We start from the raw sequence: 19,665 nt of genomic DNA on the forward strand, positions 1-19,665 counted from the left end.
TTGGTTTGATCAACAGCATATTTTGCTTTAAACATAATCTTAATTTCCTGTAGACTTCAAACAAGAAATTAACGTTTTATTCTTAATATACTGTATTGACAACATTTAAATATTCATACAAATATTAATAAAAGCATTTTTGAGTAAGATCTGCAACAACAAACAAAAACAGAAAATAACGACAGTGTAAATAAATTTCTGGTTAACATATTGAATTTTATATGGGGGCGAAATGCTTGGACAGAACTATTTTGATTTGCCTTGTGCTGCGACAGCAGCCATTGCCTTTTGAACTGTCTCTTCACTTCCCATAAACTTCATAGACGTGACCGGTTTCATGTTTTCGTCCAGTTCGTAATAGAAGGGCATCCCAGTTGGCAGGTTCAGTGCCATAATGGCTTCATCAGACATGTCATCTAAATACTTCACGATGCCTCGAAGACTGTTGCCGTGCGCTGCAATGATAATGCTCTTTCCAGCCTTTATACTTGGAACAATGCTGTCGTTCCAGTACGGAAGCGCCCGTTTGATGGTTAGCTTGAGGCTTTCACAAGTCGGCATATCATCTGGTTTCATGTTGCTGTATCTCTCATCTTTTGCGATTATTTCATAGTACTCATGATCCTCTTTCATTTCAGGTGGTGGAGTGTCAAAGCTTCTTCGCCAAATGTGTACTTGCTCGTCGCCGTATTTCTTTGCAGTTTCGGCTTTGTTCAAGCCAGTTAGGCCTCCGTAATGGCGCTCATTGAGACGCCAAGACCTTTCAACGCGAAGGTCCCCCTGCCCAAGGATTTTTAAAATCTCTTCAAGGGTGTTGTTGGCTCTTTTTAGCACCGAAGTGTAAGCGATGTCGAATTTGTAACCGGCATCTTTTAGGGCCTATATAGTAGCCACTTCGTCATATTGTGTTTACACAGAGAATTTTTGTTTTTAATCGATGTGTCGTAACAGAAAATTTTCAGTAAAAATCTATGGCCTAAATTCTTTGCAATCCTTTAAATGTTTGCGTTACTCCTTGCAGCCAATGTGCAAACGATAAGCGGAAAGTTTTCGGTAAAATTCCGTTACGTAGATTTCTTGCAACCGCATGTTAATGTTTGCGATATCCTTGCAGCGAATTGCAAAAAAATTCAAATTGCTGACACCAATTTTTATGCGTCAAGGCATTTACATCCGTTTTTTTTTGTATATGTTTCAAAACACCGCGGTCTGAACATTAGTCGGTTTCCCCGGTCGTGTGATTTTCAAACTGTTGACATTTAACTGGCGTCAGAAGCTGTTTCGCAATCGCGTTTTGACGTAAAAATTGTATGTTTCGCGTCAGAAATAAGTGTGAAAAAGGCTTGAGACCACGCCTTGTTATCACGTGATATTTTGTTAAGTATTATAAGAATTAATGACGTAAATCTTTCTTTGTTCGCAGAAATTTTCTTAACTGATTCTCGTCTATAAATAGCGTGTTCAATCAAATATAAAATGCTTTTACAGCTTTTACTAAGACAGCAAAATTGACTGTTCATGTATCTGAACTAAAGGAAAGAATTGGACCTTAATGGCCTCACGAAGACAGGCAATCTCACATCTTGTAGGAGTGTGGTCGATTCATCTTGGCAATTATATAAATGAAGACTCATTAATCTGACCCGCATCCCCCACAAGCCTCCCCTGCTTCTTTTGCTTCTTCTAATCCCTTTGAACTTAGCTCTGCGTCAAACCATCCGCAAAACTTGTTTTTTTTGTTCCATTCACTTTCGCCGTTGCGAATCATCACAACCTTGTACTTGGCAGCCATTTTGCAAAATGTGGCAGTTTAACACTTAAAGCAATATTTCTACAATAATACAAAAATGGGGGTTAGTGACTACAATACTAAAACACTCGTATATATAAGAATACGACAAAATCAACTTGACAACAAAAAGGAAGTTAAAAAAAATTTCTCTACTGAACACACTGTGAGTTGTTCGGTAGAGAAATTCGCCCGTATATGCGACATTATGCGAACGCCCGTATATGCGACCTAGCCAAATATATGGGTAATTTACTACACCACTAGATTAGTGTGACGTCACGATAAAGACATGATATGACGTCATAACTGTCAGGCAACACAAACATTTTATAATGGCCAACTAAAATTTATTCGAACGCCATTTTGACGCCTTAAACCACACAGTATGTTCGGTAGAGAAATTTGCCCGTATATGCGACATTATGCGAACTCCCGTATATGCGACCTAGCCAAATATGAGCTATTTACTACAGAACTTGATGAGAGTGACGTTACGATGAAGACATGATATGACGTCATAACTGTCAGGCAACACAAACACTTCATAATGGCCTACTAAAATCTGATAGAACGCCATTCCGACGCCTTACACCACACAGTATGTTCGGTAGAGAAATTCGCCCGTATATGCGACATCTCCGCCCGTATATGCGACCAACAACCGCCCGAATATGCGACATAAACGCCCGTATATGCGACCTCGGCTACCAACCCCTCTCACCTGGTTAGCCAGGTATGCATACACCCATTTAAGACTATAATTTTTTTTTAAATTAGTTGGTTAGCAGGGTAAAATACCTCTTCCTTTTAAACATAAAACATAGACATTACAAAAATACTCCTGGCCCCTCTAAAACATCCATCTAACATTTTCAGAAAATTTTCCATACTGTAACTTAACTTTTTCACCTTTTTTCTGATGTCCCCTCTGTTACATTGCAATATTTTATTGTTAAAGAAAGAGGTGTCCCATTAAAGATGATACTCGGTTTGTTAGATCTGTTTTTAGTTTTTTACTGAGCACTACTATAGCCTTAATGACATACCACTATGCAAATGCATTTAAAATTGCTGGAGGTCTTACCAACTTAATGTTTTTTAAAGTGTAAATTTATTGAAAGCGTTGATAATCATTATAAGCAATATTTTCACTGTAAAAAATAGTGAAATGAGCTTTACCGTTGGACACAAGTTGGACTCCAAAGAGAGGACTGACGATGTCACATCAGTTCAATCGCTTACTTTTGACGAGTTGCTTCTCCCAGACCCAGTTCTGATGGGCCTAAAAAAATCTGGATTCTTTAAACCCTCGCCGATTCAGTTGAAAGCCATACCCTTGGGAAGGTGCGGTTTAGGTATGTTTTTCTTTATATATATATATTTTGTATATATTTATACTTTTTGACGTGTAAAAAATAAACAAATGTCTCAACAGAGTTTTATAGTGCCGGCCTAGAATCCTGCCACATTTTTGTTCAGGATTTTACATTGCTAGCATTATTCGGATTGGGATGCGAGTTAGTGTTTGGGTTTATTGGGTCAAGTATTATTATTATATTTATTCTCCCATATTTCTTTCTCTTGACCCCTACTTTCATTACAGCAAAAAGAATGCTGGTATGATTCTAGACCAACGCTGACTTTTATATATATTCAACAATTTACAACAAATTGCCTGTCCTTTTATGTAAAGATTTGGTAATATGTTAATAATTTTGCATAAACAAATTAACAAAATCTTTGGATTCCTTTTTTATTTTTTTTTCAGATATGGTTGTTCAGGCAAAATCGGGAACTGGAAAGACATGTGTATTCTCTGTGATTGCACTCGAAGCTGTGGATGAAAAATCTCTTTCTCTTCAGGTTTAATTTGTATTATATTTTATGTTCTAAAGCAAGGGCGGGCAACTTCTCCAGTCGGCGGGCCTGATATGGGAAACTGAAGTCTTGGCTGGCTGGACTCCTGATCGATATATTAATTGTACTGGACTTCATGTTTTGTCGCATAATGGCGGCTATGTTCTACTCTTTAAACACGGCAACACTCTCAGTGTCCTGTAAACAACTGATTTTTTTCTTGCCGACTTGAAAAAGTACTTAGGCATCCAATTTTTGTTAAACTTTACGTTTCTCTGCAAAATGTAAACTCTTAGTCTAAATTTGGAACACACAATAAAACCTTAAAATCAACAATACCTAAAGCAGAAATATCAATTATACCATAGTATTAACACTAACAACATAATAAAGCTAAACACGCAGTAATATTTACGACAGAATATTAACTGCATCGTCTGAATAAGACACAAATCTGTCGGAATAACTCCTAAATTCTTCGGAATAAGGCCTATATGATCAAAATCGCGCCTGAAACTGTAGGGAGAAGGTATGGGACGATTGGGGCCATTGCATTGGCCGCTTTGGTGTTGAATTTTGGGCGCCCTGGTTTGAAGCCCCTGTTTTGGCACCTGTTTTTGTGGCCCTGTTTGGGGTTATTGGTGGCCGGTGGGTAATGGTAAGGGTTAGAAAATGGGTTAGGGTTAAAATTATTAGTGAAATTAGTGATGTACTTAGGGGTGAGGTTTAGGGTTAGGTAAAATGTTTTATAGGCCTGATTCTGGTCATTTAGGTATTATTGGGACGGGTTTCTGACTTATTCCGATGGTATTACGACTATTTGCTATTAGTCCTATTTTGGTCTTATTCTGTACTGTGTGTTAATTTAATTTCCGAACTGTTTGATGTTGATGTTAATCTTATGGCTGGAGTCCTCGAATTTTTACCCAAAACAAAAAACTAAAGAATAACTAACAATCACTATTATTTGACGTAGTAAGAAAGTAATTGGCGATTGCGGTAGACTGTGTCTGCGGTTCACATTTTCATGTGTACTGGAAACTGTCTACGGCCGCTCAAAATCCTGTCGCGGGCCGTATGTTGCCTGCCCCTGTTCTAAAGTAACCCCGATAAATATGGTTGTACAAAATCCTTATTTACTACCTAAAATGGGCACCTGTTTACTATTAGCAAATTAAGTTTGGATAATGTTTTTCTCAGACCATTGTCCTTGCACCAACCAGAGAGATTGCTTTGCAAATTTATGGCGTTATTTCTTCAATTGGTCAATTTATCGAGGGTTTAAATGTGGCTGTTTTCATTGGCGGAACCCAAGTAGCCAAGGATAGGCATCGTGCAAAGAACTGCCATATTGCAATCGGTTCACCTGGTAAGTTGTTGGTGAAAAATAATATTTTCTATCTCAGTTATATACTTCATAAAGTTGGTTACATTTGCCATGATTAAAAAAAACAAACATTTTGAGCAGTTCTTGCTTGATTACAGGTTGGGTCAAAAAACAAGTTATAAACAACATTTTCAACTTTTGTTAATGATAACATTTTTAAACATTTATTTAAAGAATAAATTCATTTGTTTTACATTGGTTAGCGACAATTTTTGTCTACTGTTTTATATTTGAAAAAATAAAGATATATATACAATAGTACAAGTGCATATATATAGCGTTGTCCGGTACCGATTTGTTGCAAAGTGATGATATCGACACTCATAAAAAAATTTGGCTTTATAATTTTTTTTTGAATTTTATTATATCTGAATAAATTTTGTTTATGCATGGTAATGAAGTCATTTGGTGTCACAGCGGTTTGTCATACATTTGTCCAAAATATCAAGTATATATTGGACATCCCTAATTGTATATAGTCCAAAGTTAAAATAAAATATCCTAAAACACTTTGTTGCCTTATATGTCCTTGCTGTTTTTAAGGTAGAATGAAACAATTAATTGAAATGCAAATTCTATCGGTTGCCAATGTGAGACTGTTTGTGTTGGACGAAGCAGATAAGCTTGTAGAAGAAGGAAGCTTTCAGAGTCAAATCAAGTAAGTAAACTAAAGCTAATATAATATATGAATCATAAGAGAAGTGGTTAATGTATCAGAAAGACTTAAGGTTCTTTGGGTATTTAGCGTTTAAAGATCCCATCCCGTATTATAACTTTTATTACTACAGGTAAAAATTATCATTTTTGTGGTAATTTTCACAGGTCACTCTAAAAACAATCGTTCTAGTATCCCAATGACGTTATATTAATGCTTAGAAGATATTGTTATTATTTTTAGTTGTTTTATAGTTTTAATGCAAAGGCAACTATTGGACAATGTTTTTCTAACCAAATGGTGGAGCGTCATCCAAATGGTGTCTTCTTGGTGCATAAAAACTGTTTCAAATTTGTATATGGAATTTAGTATACCGTATTGTTATTTAAACAAAAAATCAACAATCAATTTTATTTGCAGCTGGATTTATTCATCACTTCCTCCCAGAAAGCAAATGCTTGCGCTGTCGGCAACCTATCCCGAGGCACTGGCTGCTTTCTTGAAAAGATACATGTTTCAACCCCAATTTGTCCGGTTAAATCCCAAGGATCCTTCACTCTTAGGTAAGTTTTTGCTGCAGAGTATATTTTGATAATTGCCAAAGTTTAAATTGAGAGTTAGATTGTCATAACCTAATCCTAAAACAATAAACTGTTGAGTTTTGAAATTTTGTTTAAGTCGGTTGGACAACACAATATACCAAAGGTATAAGACTAAATCAATTTTAAATCGCTTTGAGGTGCATAAGACAGAAAGATTCTATGTCAAATTGTGGATGCAGCAACTAAACAAAATTTCCAGCAATATGCGCAAAAATTTTTCTATGAATTACTGCGCTTTTGGTTCATATAAGTTATTTGACACAATGACTTACGTCCAATTCATGTTATTTGTCAAAAAAAACTTAAGTTAAATAAAGTCATTTTGCCAAAAAGATTTAGATCAAAATCAAATCACTTGGAAACCTCAATGACTTAAGTGCAAATCATTGACTTAAGTCATTACACCCTTGTTTAGAAATATATATGAATGGAGAACTCCAATACAATTTTCTGTCAACTAGCAGTGTTCCCATCACTCAAGCGCTTTAACTTTGTATAAAAGTTTGCTTTTAACGCACCTAGGAATTCGCCAGTTATACTACAAGGTGGTTGGTGCTGGTTTGCCGCATGTGCTCTTCGAAAAGAAAACTGAAACCATAATTGAACTCCTTGGAAGCTCTTCGTTCCAACAAGCGCTGGTGTTTTCCAATTACCACTCTAGGTAAGCTCACAAACTGAATATTTGGCAAATTTAATGTCCATCTTGTTTTTAAGAAAATCTAAATCATTTCTACTAAGACTACAACTCTATATTTTACCTAAACCCCCAAAGTACCTACACAGTACACACCTTTTTTTGTTAAAGTATATGATCTCAGGGGCTTTAAAAGCCTGACCAATACATTGTTCAATAACATTTTAATTTTTTTGAAAAATAAATTTTGATTTGTTTACATTCAAATATTACTGTAATAATTTTTTTTTAAATCGTACATTATCTTACAAAGGTATTTAATTTTTAAATTTAGTAAAATGATAAACTATTCACAAGTTTAAAAATAAATGCATTCAGAAATAATTACTTTCAGCTTTCTAAAATGCCTTTAAGTTATTTTGTTATTCTTATGTGCACCGGATGCCTTCATAAAGGCTTACTTAGATCAGTCGTTATTCAGGATTGTAGTGCAAGCAAAGCCAGACTACAAAAACAACTAGCCTATGGTGAGGTTTGAACTCACAACCTCAGTCATATTGTAACCGTCACTTTACTAACTGAGCTACACATCAACAGGCTGAGCTAAACCACCATAGTACCATTGTCTGCATCCTGTTCATGCATACACTAATTTCAACACTGCTTTATATTTGTTTGACCTTGGACCTCATTGCGCAGAGCTCAAAGCCTTTCGGAAGCACTGAACAGTTGCGGTTGGCCAAGCACCTTCATTTCAGGCAACATGGAACAGTTTCTTCGCATTGAAGCAATTACAAAGCTAAAAGAATTCAAATGCAGGTATATTATATATATATATATATATTTGGTAATTTTGGATCAATGAAAACACGCGATAAATTGTTCAGGTTTGTTAATCATAGGAAACGGTTCAAAATTGTTTTTCAGCGAAGATAGCTATTTTGTTTAAAAAATTGGAATACGATAAAGAAAATTGTATTTTCTACCCCGAAAAAAATAGTTTCTGTTACATGGACGTGAAAATTATGTATAATATTATTCATTAATGATCAGAACCCTTCTAATCTTTTAATCTTCTTCAGGAACAAAGCCGTTTTTATCAGAAATAATAATTTATCTTACAAGTCTGCTAATATGTGAAAAACGTAAAATGTTTAATACATGATTTTTAATATAAAAAAAAAAAAAAAAAATTGCTGTCCAGTATAGGTTTTAAGGTGATGCAATTCTTTTATATTTTCATTTTCTATGACATTTTCCAGTCATTAAACCTTATATACCGTACCTCAAATTTTAGAAAATATATTTCACCGTTTACGTTTTTTCATGCTTATTCTCAGCAATATACGCTCGATTTTACAGAACACATGTGATTGTTTTAGTTTTCTGACAGTTAAACTATGTTTGTAATGCTACATTTCCATATTTGAAGGGTGTTAATATCGACTGACCTGACCGCGCGTGGAATCGACGCTTACAACGTGGACCTGGTCATAAACATGGACGTTCCACTTGACTGGGAAACCTACATGCACCGCATCGGGAGGGCCGGCCGGTTCGTGTTCCATCATTTAACGTTTTTGTATTGATTTCTCCGTTTATCGAATATTTGAAACGTAATAGTTTTGTTTAGCCTATACCAGTGGTTTCTCAAAGTTTTTTCATATACCTCCCTTACAAGCCCAAACAATATCAATTCCTCCCCAGCAAAAAACACTTAACAGGCTGGCAGAATCTTGTCAGCATTCTGGTGACAAGCATTTAGGCCCAAGTTCTTCGTGTTTTTTTATATCATCTCAAAGTTAGATGCTGTGTTAAATGCTGTGTCAGCTTTATTAGATGCTGTGTTAAATGCTGTGTCAGCTTTATTAGATGCTGTGTTAAATGCTGTGTCAGCTTTATTAGATGCTGTGTTAAATGCTGTGTCAGCTTTATTAGATGCTGTGTTAAATGCTGTGTCAGCTTTATTAGATGCTGTGTTAAATGCTGTGTCAGCTTTATTAGATGCTGTGTTAAATGCTGTGTCAGCCTATCGAATGTATGTAGCCTGCCAGGTTTAGGCGATAAATAAGGTAATTAACATGAAAAAGTGTGACTTGAGCCAAGTAGCAAGTGGCCCCCTTTGAGAACCACTGGCCTATACGATTTCTTTAATTTTGGTGCCTAACACAGCAGACAACCTACCGATCACACAAAACAAAACAAACAAACGGAGTAACCATAGTAAAAATACCAATCTAACCAAATCAAACAGACAAAACGGTACGAAGCTTGTGTTCTGATTATTATCAACGGTTACTACATCTTAATCCAATATATCCGTTTAAATTTGCCTAACTAGATTATGTTTATAAGACCCTTAAATGAATATAAGACACTGTTTCATTTATGAAATATATATTTAAACAATAAAACTTTTCAAACTTGATTAAAACTAATCCTCTTTAGTATATCAATATAGGTTTTTAATAGATTAGTTGAAAATTAGCACAACTATTTTTAGATTAGCCTACGTTTGTTATTACTAAATTATATCAAGTAGCAAAATATCAAGTTAGTGACAATTTTAATTGTTTTACAATCTACCAAGATTTGTTTTGGATAAAAACAATGTTGTTCGTAGTGGCTTTTCTGAAATACCAATGTTAGACATTAATTAGTGTTTTACATACAATTTTTTTTAAGAGGCAATTTGTGTGACGTTTAGGACACAAAATTACACATGATCGTGACCAGTACTCGATTAATTTTGCTTTACAATATATGGTTGAACATACTAGTTATGCCTATTTATTGTAAAAAAACAAGGCATTACGTGACACCGTTTAAAAGTCTTGTCCAAGTTTACTTCTTACCGTGGAAAGACTGGAAGCCATTTCATTAAACCTAAATATGGTATATCGGTAAAAACTTAAATAGCTACAGAGCGGTCATATAGTATACCGGGCGACTTTCCGTTGTAATATGTAGCGCGAGCAACGGTGCTTTGGTTAATTGGTAAAGTGACCCTCCGAAAATGGCCTAGGTCCGTTTTTTTTTGCTTTTAACCAAACGAATTTTTTTTTGACTTGCCTTTTTTTGCATGGAAACCCCTAATGGGATGAGTGATTTAGGAAAGCATTTTGCGAAAGCACTCGTTGTATTTTAAGCCTGTGCCTGTGTAGCTGAGTTGGTAGAGCGACGGTCCTAGTTTGACCGAAAGTTGGGAATTCGAACCTCACCGCAGGCAAGTGGTTTTCTAATCTGACTTGTTTGCATCATTGATCGACAGATTCGGTTAGTCTTCAATGGCTTACGGTGTAATACAATACGCAAACCGTCATCGTTTGTCAAAAACCGACTTCAGAAAGGCTAGATCACAGTTGTTGAACACGTATGTGTGTGATCTTTCATTGTACTATTTCATTTTATTCTCTTTTCAGCTACGGCTCCAAAGGAATCGCCGTCTCTCTGATTGGAACGGAACAAGAGATGGCCGATTTTTCCGCGATTGCGTCGCAATGCAATGCCCCTGTGTCAGAGCTGACTGATCTCAGTGATATGCAGACTTCGGAAGCTATACAACAGGTATTGGACCAATATGAGATATTTTAGCTTTGAAATTGCCGAATCGTTGGTTACTGACGGCGCGCTAAACTATCTTAGTGGAATATTTTGTTATCCGAATTTTTTAGGGTTTATTATAAGACAGCTCTAAGTATAAAGCGTTTTCAAACTTGTTATGTTATTGTCGACAGTTGTTAAATTTCATTGATTTCAATAACCTTCAAAAATTGTTCCTTGACAAATCGATAATTCTAAGGTTTGCAAAATTGACACTTTTAATATGTCGATAGCTATAGTTAATGCAAACTATTGGATCCGGTACTTACGCCCTAATAAAATACGATCAGTAAAAACCTCTTCGTTTAGAGTTATTACTTAATTTGCTGTTTCTAAATCTTTGGAGCATAATGGCTGGAGGTTGTAGTAAGACATGGAATAAGTATCAAAGCCCATACAGAAGTAGATAGCTTTGAATATTCATTTTCAACATATGAAGAAATCTATTTTTGTTTTTGTTTTTTGACAGAAGCCTCTTGTACACGACCCACAGGAAAATAGTCGAAAACCTATTGAGACAAACGGAAGAAAGCAAGACACACCATTCATCTCTAATGGCACAAACTTCGAAAAACGATTGACAAACGGAAATACCCACCGCTCATGGAACCGAAAACAGCAAAGTGTGAAACCCACAAAAAACAAAACGACGAAAACGAATTCCTCCACAGAAGAAAGTCAAGAATCTTCGAGCAACGACCAATACGACAATGGCGATAAAAACAGCATTTCTGGCCAAAAGGAAAATCAAACACCGTTCGAATTCCCCGAAATACCGAGTCTGCCCGATTTGAACCAACGCTGTAACGTACACAGGCGCAACGAGCACTACAGGCGGATGAATCTGGAACAGCTGACCGCCGACCTGGCGCATTTCCAACTTCACGGTGATTTCGCCCCACCCCCAACACAATCTCAAGACACCGAAGAAATACCTCGCGAATCCAACTCTACAGGGGATGGACTAAGTCGCGACGAAAAACCACTCGAAATCTGCAATAACAACTCGAATTCTTCGGCGCTTCGAGAGCCGCACTTAGTTGTGACGTCATCGTTGTCAGAAACAATGCCGCCAACGCCGCCAAGCAGTTCGAAAAAGCACGCGCCTGTTACAGCAAGCCAAAACGTGGGGTTAAATCATAATTCATCAGTCGGACAAAAAATGGCGTCCAAAAATGAGAGCCAAAGTGACACGCGCGTTAAAGCAAACCAAAGTTTCAAAGAACAGCGAAACCCTACAGTTCATGATACCAGACCTAAACTAAGCAGAAGGACAAGTAATACCAGGCCTAAACTAAGCAGAAGACAAAGTAGTGCTTCTAGCAGCTCTTTAAGCTGGACAAGCGACAGTTCAAGCGATTCTGATTGCAGTAATAACTTGCCAGAAAAGCAGCACGAAAGTTCTCAGGCTTTTAAACCAGCTCCGTCGTATCCTGCTGGACAAATGGCAGGATTTGGAAATCACCAGTTGTGTAGCTGTTATTTTTGCACGAGCGACCGAATTTACGCCGATTATGTTCAGCAAAAAGCGCTCGCCCATGCGCGCTATTGCATCGACTTTGCTTTTTCGTAAATTTGTTTTTTGAGGTATACCGGTGGAAAAATAACATTTTTGTCATAAGATAGTAAATTTATATCAACGGTAAGTTTGTTTCCAGATGCCATAAGTTTTATAGCGATCACCAGGTCTTACAGTTTTCCGACCCTTTATAAAAAAATGTTGGGACCCCTGATTTTATCAACAACTAGATAAATCTGTCAAATTCGACAAATTAGACTTAAAGTCACTCAAGTGATGTGTACTGCCAATTCGAACCAAATGTGCAAACTGAAAACCTCTAATTTTAGTTCTATTATATAAAGTCAAAATGCTGAAATTCTAGTTGTCCGAATCTTCCCTAAATATTTCTTGAAAGTGAATCCAGTTTCGATAGAAATTTTGACACAATGTTACTTACTTCTGTAGGCCTAATTTCTCAACCAATTTTTCTTTCTGTACTTTTCCAATTTTCTTCTGTGACTTTTTCTACTCAGAAAAAGTTTTCCTGTAATTTTGTACGCCAATGTGCCATATTTATAGCATCAATCATTCTCAACCAAGTTCCAATTTCCTTGTTTATTGCACTCCTCCGTTATTCGCGTTTCATATGTTTGAAGGCCAAAAGTTTTTGTTGAAACTACTTGTGTTTTTTTTGCGTACGCCGAAGGTTGTTAACGTTTTTCAGACTCCCTACAAATTGTTCGGTTCGCGTGGAACAGGGTGGCATTGAAATTTTGAGAGATCACGTCACAATATGACGCTGGTTCCAACAAATGTGTCACTGAGATAACGTCTAAATCAGGGGTTCTTAAACTGGGGTCCATGGACCCCTTGGGGGTCCGTGAACTAATTTCAGGGGGTCCATGAAGGCCAAATTGAAATATTAGTGTACGTTTAAAAAGTAATCAAATTAAAAAAAAGAGTTTAATTAAAAATAAAACGTTTTACCACTGAATGTTAGACTCCTTTTTACTTAAATCGTCAGCACATTTCTGACAGGCTATTTGATTGTGACGTCAATTTATGACGTCATTTTTAATAATTTCTTGCCTGCAGGAGTACACGTGAAGCAAAAAATAATTTTAGGGGTCCGAGGTGAAAAAAGTTTAAGAACCCCTGCTCTAAATACATTAAACGGTAACGTCTAAATGGCCAACATTCATTAATCGATTTTTTAAATTCTACATCAAGGTTTTAAATAGGCCTTCACGGACCCCCCAAATTTAGCTCATGTGCCCCAAAGGGCTCACAGACTCAATTTAAGAACCCTGGCCTACCCTATAGCGTTTAACATTTTGGAACCTTTTGAAAAGCTACACTTATCAGAATATGTGGGCGTTTTAGCAACTCCTCGCCAAATAATTGCTCCACACGGTTAAAGTTAATCTTGTAGGGCTTTTATTTCGCGACAAATACCCGAAGCGGTTCACAATATTTCCTAAACTTGATAAAATGGCGCAAAATCGTTTATTCGCCGTAAAAAAGGCGAGAACATAAATCGAAAAACAAGCATAGTTAGGTCACAGCGTAATAAAAGACACACAGAAGAATAGATTCGATCGTTGGTACACGTTTTTTCGTGTAAAGGTTCTCTCAAAAAATCAAAAACAGTTTCGAAATCTTGATTCGGTTTTTGCGAGAAAGACGTTCAACGGTTAGTGAAGAACATTAGGCGGCTGCGGCGACGGAGTTTCACTTGGCAAGCCTAAGGCCGCCTTAATAGTCTGCTCGGCGCAAATTCGCGAAAACTCCCTTCTAGCAGTCTCATTTCCTTGATTGCTGCGCTGTTGCATTGAGTTCATGTTCTGGATAAACCTCCTTAGGTCCATTTCAATCTGCTTGTCATTTGGCATCGCGTGGTTTAGCATAGGCGGCGGGGGTATGATTGGGCATGGCACCGCAATATGTATCGGAAAAGGGACCCTAGGCCCCCAAAATGGTGGGTGGTGGAACGGGGGCAGACGGAAGTTGTGGAAAGCGGGGGCAGGAGGCCCCATATGGGGTTCCGGGGTGGGTTGTCGCACCCCGTTTTGTGCCATGTCCTCCGGTACGCTTCTTCCACACCGCTTTGCCCTGACCTTTTCACGCATGTAGGTGTAAGAGTGTCTGGGAGGCTGCAGTCGTCGGTAGGCTACATTCTGTAGGTAAAGTAAAGAGGGTTTTGTTACCTGCCTTGAAGAAAAATTAGTCTATATCGTCACAGTCAAAATCACTTCGTCGCCACTTCAAAGCAGGGCTGCGGAGTCGGTTAAAAACAACCCGAGTCCGACTCCGATCAAAAAAATACACCCGAATCCGACTCCGGCCAAATGTAAGATTTTGTCAAGTTCCGAGTCCAGCTCTGACTCTACAGCCTGTATTTTACCCATTTACGCAACTAAATTAAGGTGGATTTTCTGTAATCCACTCATATTGGTGTCATAATTGATCCACCCGCATTACATGGTTTAAAAATATTTCGCATTTACTATTACACTTTTACAACTTACATTTTGCCGCCTTAAGAGTTTTAAAATTTGATACAGCGCATGCGCACGTCGGACTCCGGACGGGTAGTTTTACGCGGTCTTACCCGAGTCCGACTCCGGCAAAACAAACCGACTCCGTCGAGTCCCGACTCCGCAGCCCTGCTTCAAAGGACTTATTTTTACAGCAATTCCTTTAGGTGAACGGACATAATAAAAATACGAACTATTTCTGGCCTTGAGTTAAATAAGATTATCTTTAGATTGTCGCAACACGTCAGCACATCAAGTTAATTCTTTGTTTTATCGCCTTAATGTTACGTCACGGAAAGTTTTTGTTTAAATTCGATTGCCGATATCTCTTGCTAGAGTTTGCAACGAATGCCTTGTTACACCAATTTTTATGCGTCAGAGCTGTATGTGATGTTACGTATATCCGTTTAATGTGAGCGCTTTGTTTTGAAATTCGCCTTATTGTCAACAATCCATTATTTTTAGAATCGGACGCCAGTTACGTCGCAATGTAGATCGAAGCGCTTTTGTTCAAGCCATATTGGGACAAAAATATTATTTCCGTCTATAAGAGTCGAGAGAAAAAGGTTTAGACCACGCCTTGTTGTCACGTGATTTATTATTGAAAATCGTAAGAATATCTACGTCAATATTTCCTGTGCATTTTAGAAATATTTTCGCCAATAAGTATAGTCGCATATCGAATAAAAAATAGTATCAACCAGTATCACCCAGTACTGCCTATAGTGCAGAGAGAGGCTTTTACAGCTTTGACTGAAGACAGCAAAATTGACTGTTCATGTATCTGAACTAAAGGAAGAATTGGACCTGAATGGCCTCACGAAGACAGGCCATCTCAAATCTTGTAGGAGTGTGGTCGATTCATCTTGGCAATTATATAAATGAAGACTCATTAAACCGACCCATACCCCTCCATAAATTGATGCCCGCGTGTGAGGAACGAACCACCTGCAAACTACTTTCCCAAGAAGACTGAAGAAACGAAGCTCAAAGAAAAAATATGTGCCTTAATCTGTATGGACCACCTACAAACGGCCGCCTAAAAACTGTCATGTTTGGAACTTGCAAGAAGCCAGCTTTAGAAGAAAATAATCTCATCGAAAGATACGTGAAGAGACGCTCCATAGCGTCAGCAAAGCATTTGCTTGGAATTCGAAACACGAAATACAAACAAGCGTTGTCGATAAAGACATCACCACCGTTTGGAATCATGGAAAACGAAACGGAATTATGGATTTCACAATAACTGATTCTGCCTAGTTTATCAGGTGAAAATCTTATACTTTTAATATATATATGTATAATTATTAAAATACCGACCGAAAGGTCTGTAAATTGTTTTAGTGCGACTTTTTATTAAACCATTATGTATCGCATTTCGCAAATTATGTATAGTCTATATCTATGAAGTCTAAGCTTAAACATCGATCGCACGATATTTTGATAAATGTTAAAAGAGCTTAATTTTTGTGCTTGGAGCTCAATAGTTTGAAATCAACGCGTTAAACTTGTGAATCATGATTTAATTTTGTTGTGCACGAAATAATTTTGTGTTAAATTTCCGAATTTTTTTAAATATTTGGTACGGTTTTGGGTTTTAGTTTAGGGAACTTTCGTTATACGCAGCCGCGTTTAGTTAGGTAGTTAAAAAACAAACACGAGTCTAAATACCTCGAAGAAAAGCATAATGATTTTTTCCACACGCGAAATATATGCTTCAAAATCGTGTAAGTCTATAAACACGAATTAGGGATAAGCCCATTACCTGCCTTTGTTAAAATTAATAGTGAAAAAGCAGCAATTTCAAAGCGTATTTTCTTGTGATGCGTCGTTATTTTAAAACTTACATTGAACGAATTGTGCAAACTAAAAAAAAATGCAAATTTTTAAGGAAATGTTGCTCAATGTTAAAAATCAATAGAATTTAATTTTGTATTGAATCGCAAAAGATGTAACGTGAGTAATTACAAATTGCAGTACTTAATTGTCTCAAACTTTAAAATAATCTAAAGCGCCTATATGTATAAATATAAATATATGAAACTATAACCAAAATGTTAATAACCTAAGTTTGAAGTGTTGCAATAAAAATACTCCCACGACATTTTGAACACACATCTGCCGGAAAAATATTTTGAAATTTCAGAAAACAAACACAACAAGCGTTGGACAAAGCGATAGATCGAGATGCAACGCGCAAAACAACGGCTTCCTGGTGACGTCAGAATTGCAACGCACCGCGCAGGGATTTTCTCCTGCAAGCCGCACAGATTTCCTGAAAAGCAAAAAGCCACAGCAAACTGCTCTGGCGTGTCGATGAAACACATTTCAAGCAACCAGCGAACGCTGACATCAAAATCCTCGTTGCCAGTTCAGGCACAAACGAAAATTTTCTCGAGGAATCAGGAATCGAACCAAAAACAATTGCGCAAACGCGTTGAATGATCGGACAATTTCGCGTCCAATGCTCCATAAGCATTTCACAACAGCTGAAACACAACACACGAAAACAATTGGAAAATAATGTCATTCCTATATATTCGAAATGACTGCAAAACCTTTGCAAAGGGAGTATTTGTCGCAACACGTCAGCACATCAAGTTAATTCTTTGTTTTATCGCCTTAATGTTACGTCACGGAAAGTTTTTGTTTAAATTCGATTGCCGATATCTCTTGCTAGAGTTTGCAACGAATGCCTTGTTACACCAATTTTTATGCGTCAGAGCTGTATGTGATGTTACGTATATCCGTTTAATGTGAGCGCTTTGTTTTGAAATTCGCCTTATTGTCAACAATCCATTATTTTTAGAATCGGACGCCAGTTACGTCGCAATGTAGATCGAAGCGCTTTTGTTCAAGCCATATTGGGACAAAAATATTATTTCCGTCTATAAGAGTCGAGAGAAAAAGGTTTAGACCACGCCTTGTTGTCACGTGATTTATTATTGAAAATCGTAAGAATATCTACGTCAATATTTCCTGTGCATTTTAGAAATATTTTCGCCAATAAGTATAGTCGCATATCGAATAAAAAATAGTATCAACCAGTATCAACCAGTATCACCCAGTACTGCCTATAGTGCAGAGAGAGGCTTTTACAGCTTTGACTGAAGACAGCAAAATTGACTGTTCATGTATCTGAACTAAAGGAAGAATTGGACCTGAATGGCCTCACGAAGACAGGCCATCTCAAATCTTGTAGGAGTGTGGTCGATTCATCTTGGCAATTATATAAATGAAGACTCATTAATCTGACCCACATTACTTCAAGATAATGAGATTTGCTTGAAATAACTGCCTACAGTTAAAAGTTTTACTTAATAAATGCGATTTTCCTTGAAATTTAGTAGGCCTACTCCTAAATAAGATGGGCATATTGGATAACACTACTTTATGGCATGTTACTTCTTTAAGAAGAGGGTATTTTAGTTTGAGGTCAGTCACATCGAATTCGTAGGGTTTTCTGGCATTTTTTTATGTGTTCAATCGGCGAAGGAATGTTAGTGTTATATCATCCGGCCGTTAGTTCGATTCCCACTTTAACACAAATTTTACATACGGCGCTGTATTGAATTGTCGGATTTTACCACAGGTATTCCAATTCTGTGATCGTAAAGTAAAAGTAAACCACTTGATTAATATATTGCGTAATGGGCCTGCCGCTTATCATAATTGTTTGGGGTCTTTCGACTCTGACAACCCTAAGTAACTCATTTTATGCACGGTAATGTTTAAACAAAACCCCATTTAAAAAATACTTTTGTTTTTAGGCAACCCTACAATAAAAGTTTAGTAGTTTGAGACCTGCCTCCTACAATTTCAATCCACAGTTATACAATTACCAAATGTAATCAAACTTACTACTGGGGGTCTTGGGACATATTTTTCCATTCTCGCTGGTGCAACAAGTCGATCAGCTTTGCAATATAAACTTTTCTTCTTGTAGTATGTCCTTCGTTGCCAAGACCAAAAAACTAGCTTTGTCACTTGGCATGTGATCGTAAGAATACAAAATTGTGATGCAACAAACTTGTTATTGGGAAATGCAACATGCATGCGAAAGCTATTAAAGAAATGCCAATTAATGTGATGTCACTTAAAAAATATGTTTTAATAATCACAAATCGAGAGGATAAGAAATAAAGCAGCAAAGTAAAACAAGTTAAAATGCATTTTCAAAATAATAAAAGGGCTGAAAACTGGTTTTATTTTGAGGTTTCTTTTGTCGAAAATCATTTTTTCACGAATTGTTTTAGTCATCGTTACGAGAACAGGTTAAAAAAAGCAACACTGACTGTCTACGTGAAAACTAATTATTTAGTGAAGATAAGGAAACAGTTCAAAATGAAAGACATGTTTTTTCCCTTGCAGGAAATTGACAGCGCGACATTAGACAGGTAGGGTTCAAAGGTCAGGTTTTTTGTCTCGTTCGTTTTTTAGTGTTTTGCTGTGCAAATAAAGTTGAACGTATTTTTCATGCTTTTTAGTGCGTATAGACTAAGGTTTGTTCGGTAAGTTTAGTTTAGATCGTCTCTAGAAGTTAGGAAAACAAAGAATTTCTACATAAGTTTTAGCGTGTTGTTAGTAGGCTAAGACAGGATTTTCCAAACTTTTTACGCGACTTCCTTTGACAAACAGAACCTTTTTGTTGTCGCTACAACCCAGTTCGGTATTTTGTTCTGCTTTATTTTGTTATTAAGTGTAAAAAGGTCTAATCTAAGGTAATAAAAAGGAGTTATAACGTAATAAAAAGGAGTTATATAAAATGTAAAAAAGTCATCTTTGTTCAGGTTGTGTTTGTTTCTGTTAAACGTACACAATATACAAGTGATCAAATGACTGTCTTTGGCTATAGCAATTTGTAGTGTGGTGTAGATCTGCGGAGTCGATTAAAAATAACCAGAGTCTCCTTGTTCCGACTCTGGACAAATGTGTGATTTTGTCGGGTCCCGAGTCCGGCCCTGACTCTACAACTTGTATTCCAACCATTAATTAAAATCATGTGGATATTCAGCAATACATTCTAGGGTTTTTGTATAATACATTCGCTCACAAAACATGGTTGAAAATCATTCCATCATGTGTTATTCCACCTTT

General features: G+C 36.9%; 2 protein-coding genes across 2 annotated transcripts; one reads left to right on the plus strand and one right to left on the minus strand.

Annotated features, from left to right (window-relative positions):
• Positions 1 to 246: 246 nt before the first annotated feature.
• LOC146139203 (phosphoglycerate mutase 2-like) lies at positions 247 to 1,792 on the minus strand. Its single transcript, XM_083391775.1, has 2 exons — positions 1,661 to 1,792; positions 247 to 879 (listed from the first exon to the last, which is right to left on the minus strand). The coding sequence occupies exons 1-2, from the start codon at positions 1,790 to 1,792 to the stop codon at positions 247 to 249; spliced, it is 765 nt and encodes a 254-aa protein (XP_083247901.1).
• Positions 1,793 to 2,409: 617 nt separating this feature from the next.
• Positions 2,410 to 12,681, plus strand: LOC146139204 (putative ATP-dependent RNA helicase DDX20). The gene is made up of 11 exons (XM_083391422.1): positions 2,410 to 2,525; positions 2,957 to 3,147; positions 3,561 to 3,655; positions 4,850 to 5,018; positions 5,580 to 5,694; positions 6,112 to 6,254; positions 6,816 to 6,954; positions 7,627 to 7,746; positions 8,360 to 8,482; positions 10,350 to 10,494; positions 11,000 to 12,681. The coding sequence occupies exons 1-11, from the start codon at positions 2,464 to 2,466 to the stop codon at positions 12,101 to 12,103; spliced, it is 2,406 nt and encodes an 801-aa protein (XP_083247548.1). The 5' UTR covers positions 2,410 to 2,463; the 3' UTR covers positions 12,104 to 12,681.
• The last annotated feature ends 6,984 nt before the right edge of the window (positions 12,682 to 19,665 follow it).

This window comes from Ascidiella aspersa, chromosome 6 (assembly GCF_963924565.1).
Source record: "Ascidiella aspersa chromosome 6, kaAscAspe10.2, whole genome shotgun sequence".
Classification (NCBI taxonomy): Eukaryota; Metazoa; Chordata; class Ascidiacea; order Phlebobranchia; family Ascidiidae; genus Ascidiella; species Ascidiella aspersa.

What these genes read in the sequence shown, in the direction of transcription:
- LOC146139203 (XM_083391775.1), bottom strand. Translation starts at nt 1,792, where the DNA reads ATGGCTGCCAAGTACAAGGTTGTGATGATTCGCAACGGCGAAAGTGAA. An exon ending in AAGCAAAAGAAGCAGGGGAG is followed by an intron (nt 880 to 1,660) that starts GCTTGTGGGGGA and finishes GCTACTATATAG; the next exon opens with GCCCTAAAAGATGCCGGTTA.
- LOC146139204 (XM_083391422.1), top strand. Translation starts at nt 2,464, where the DNA reads ATGCGACATAAACGCCCGTATATGCGACCTCGGCTACCAACCCCTCTC. An exon ending in AAAAATCTCTTTCTCTTCAG is followed by an intron (nt 3,656 to 4,849) that starts GTTTAATTTGTA and finishes TGTTTTTCTCAG; the next exon opens with ACCATTGTCCTTGCACCAAC. An exon ending in CTAAAAGAATTCAAATGCAG is followed by an intron (nt 7,747 to 8,359) that starts GTATATTATATA and finishes CCATATTTGAAG; the next exon opens with GGTGTTAATATCGACTGACC.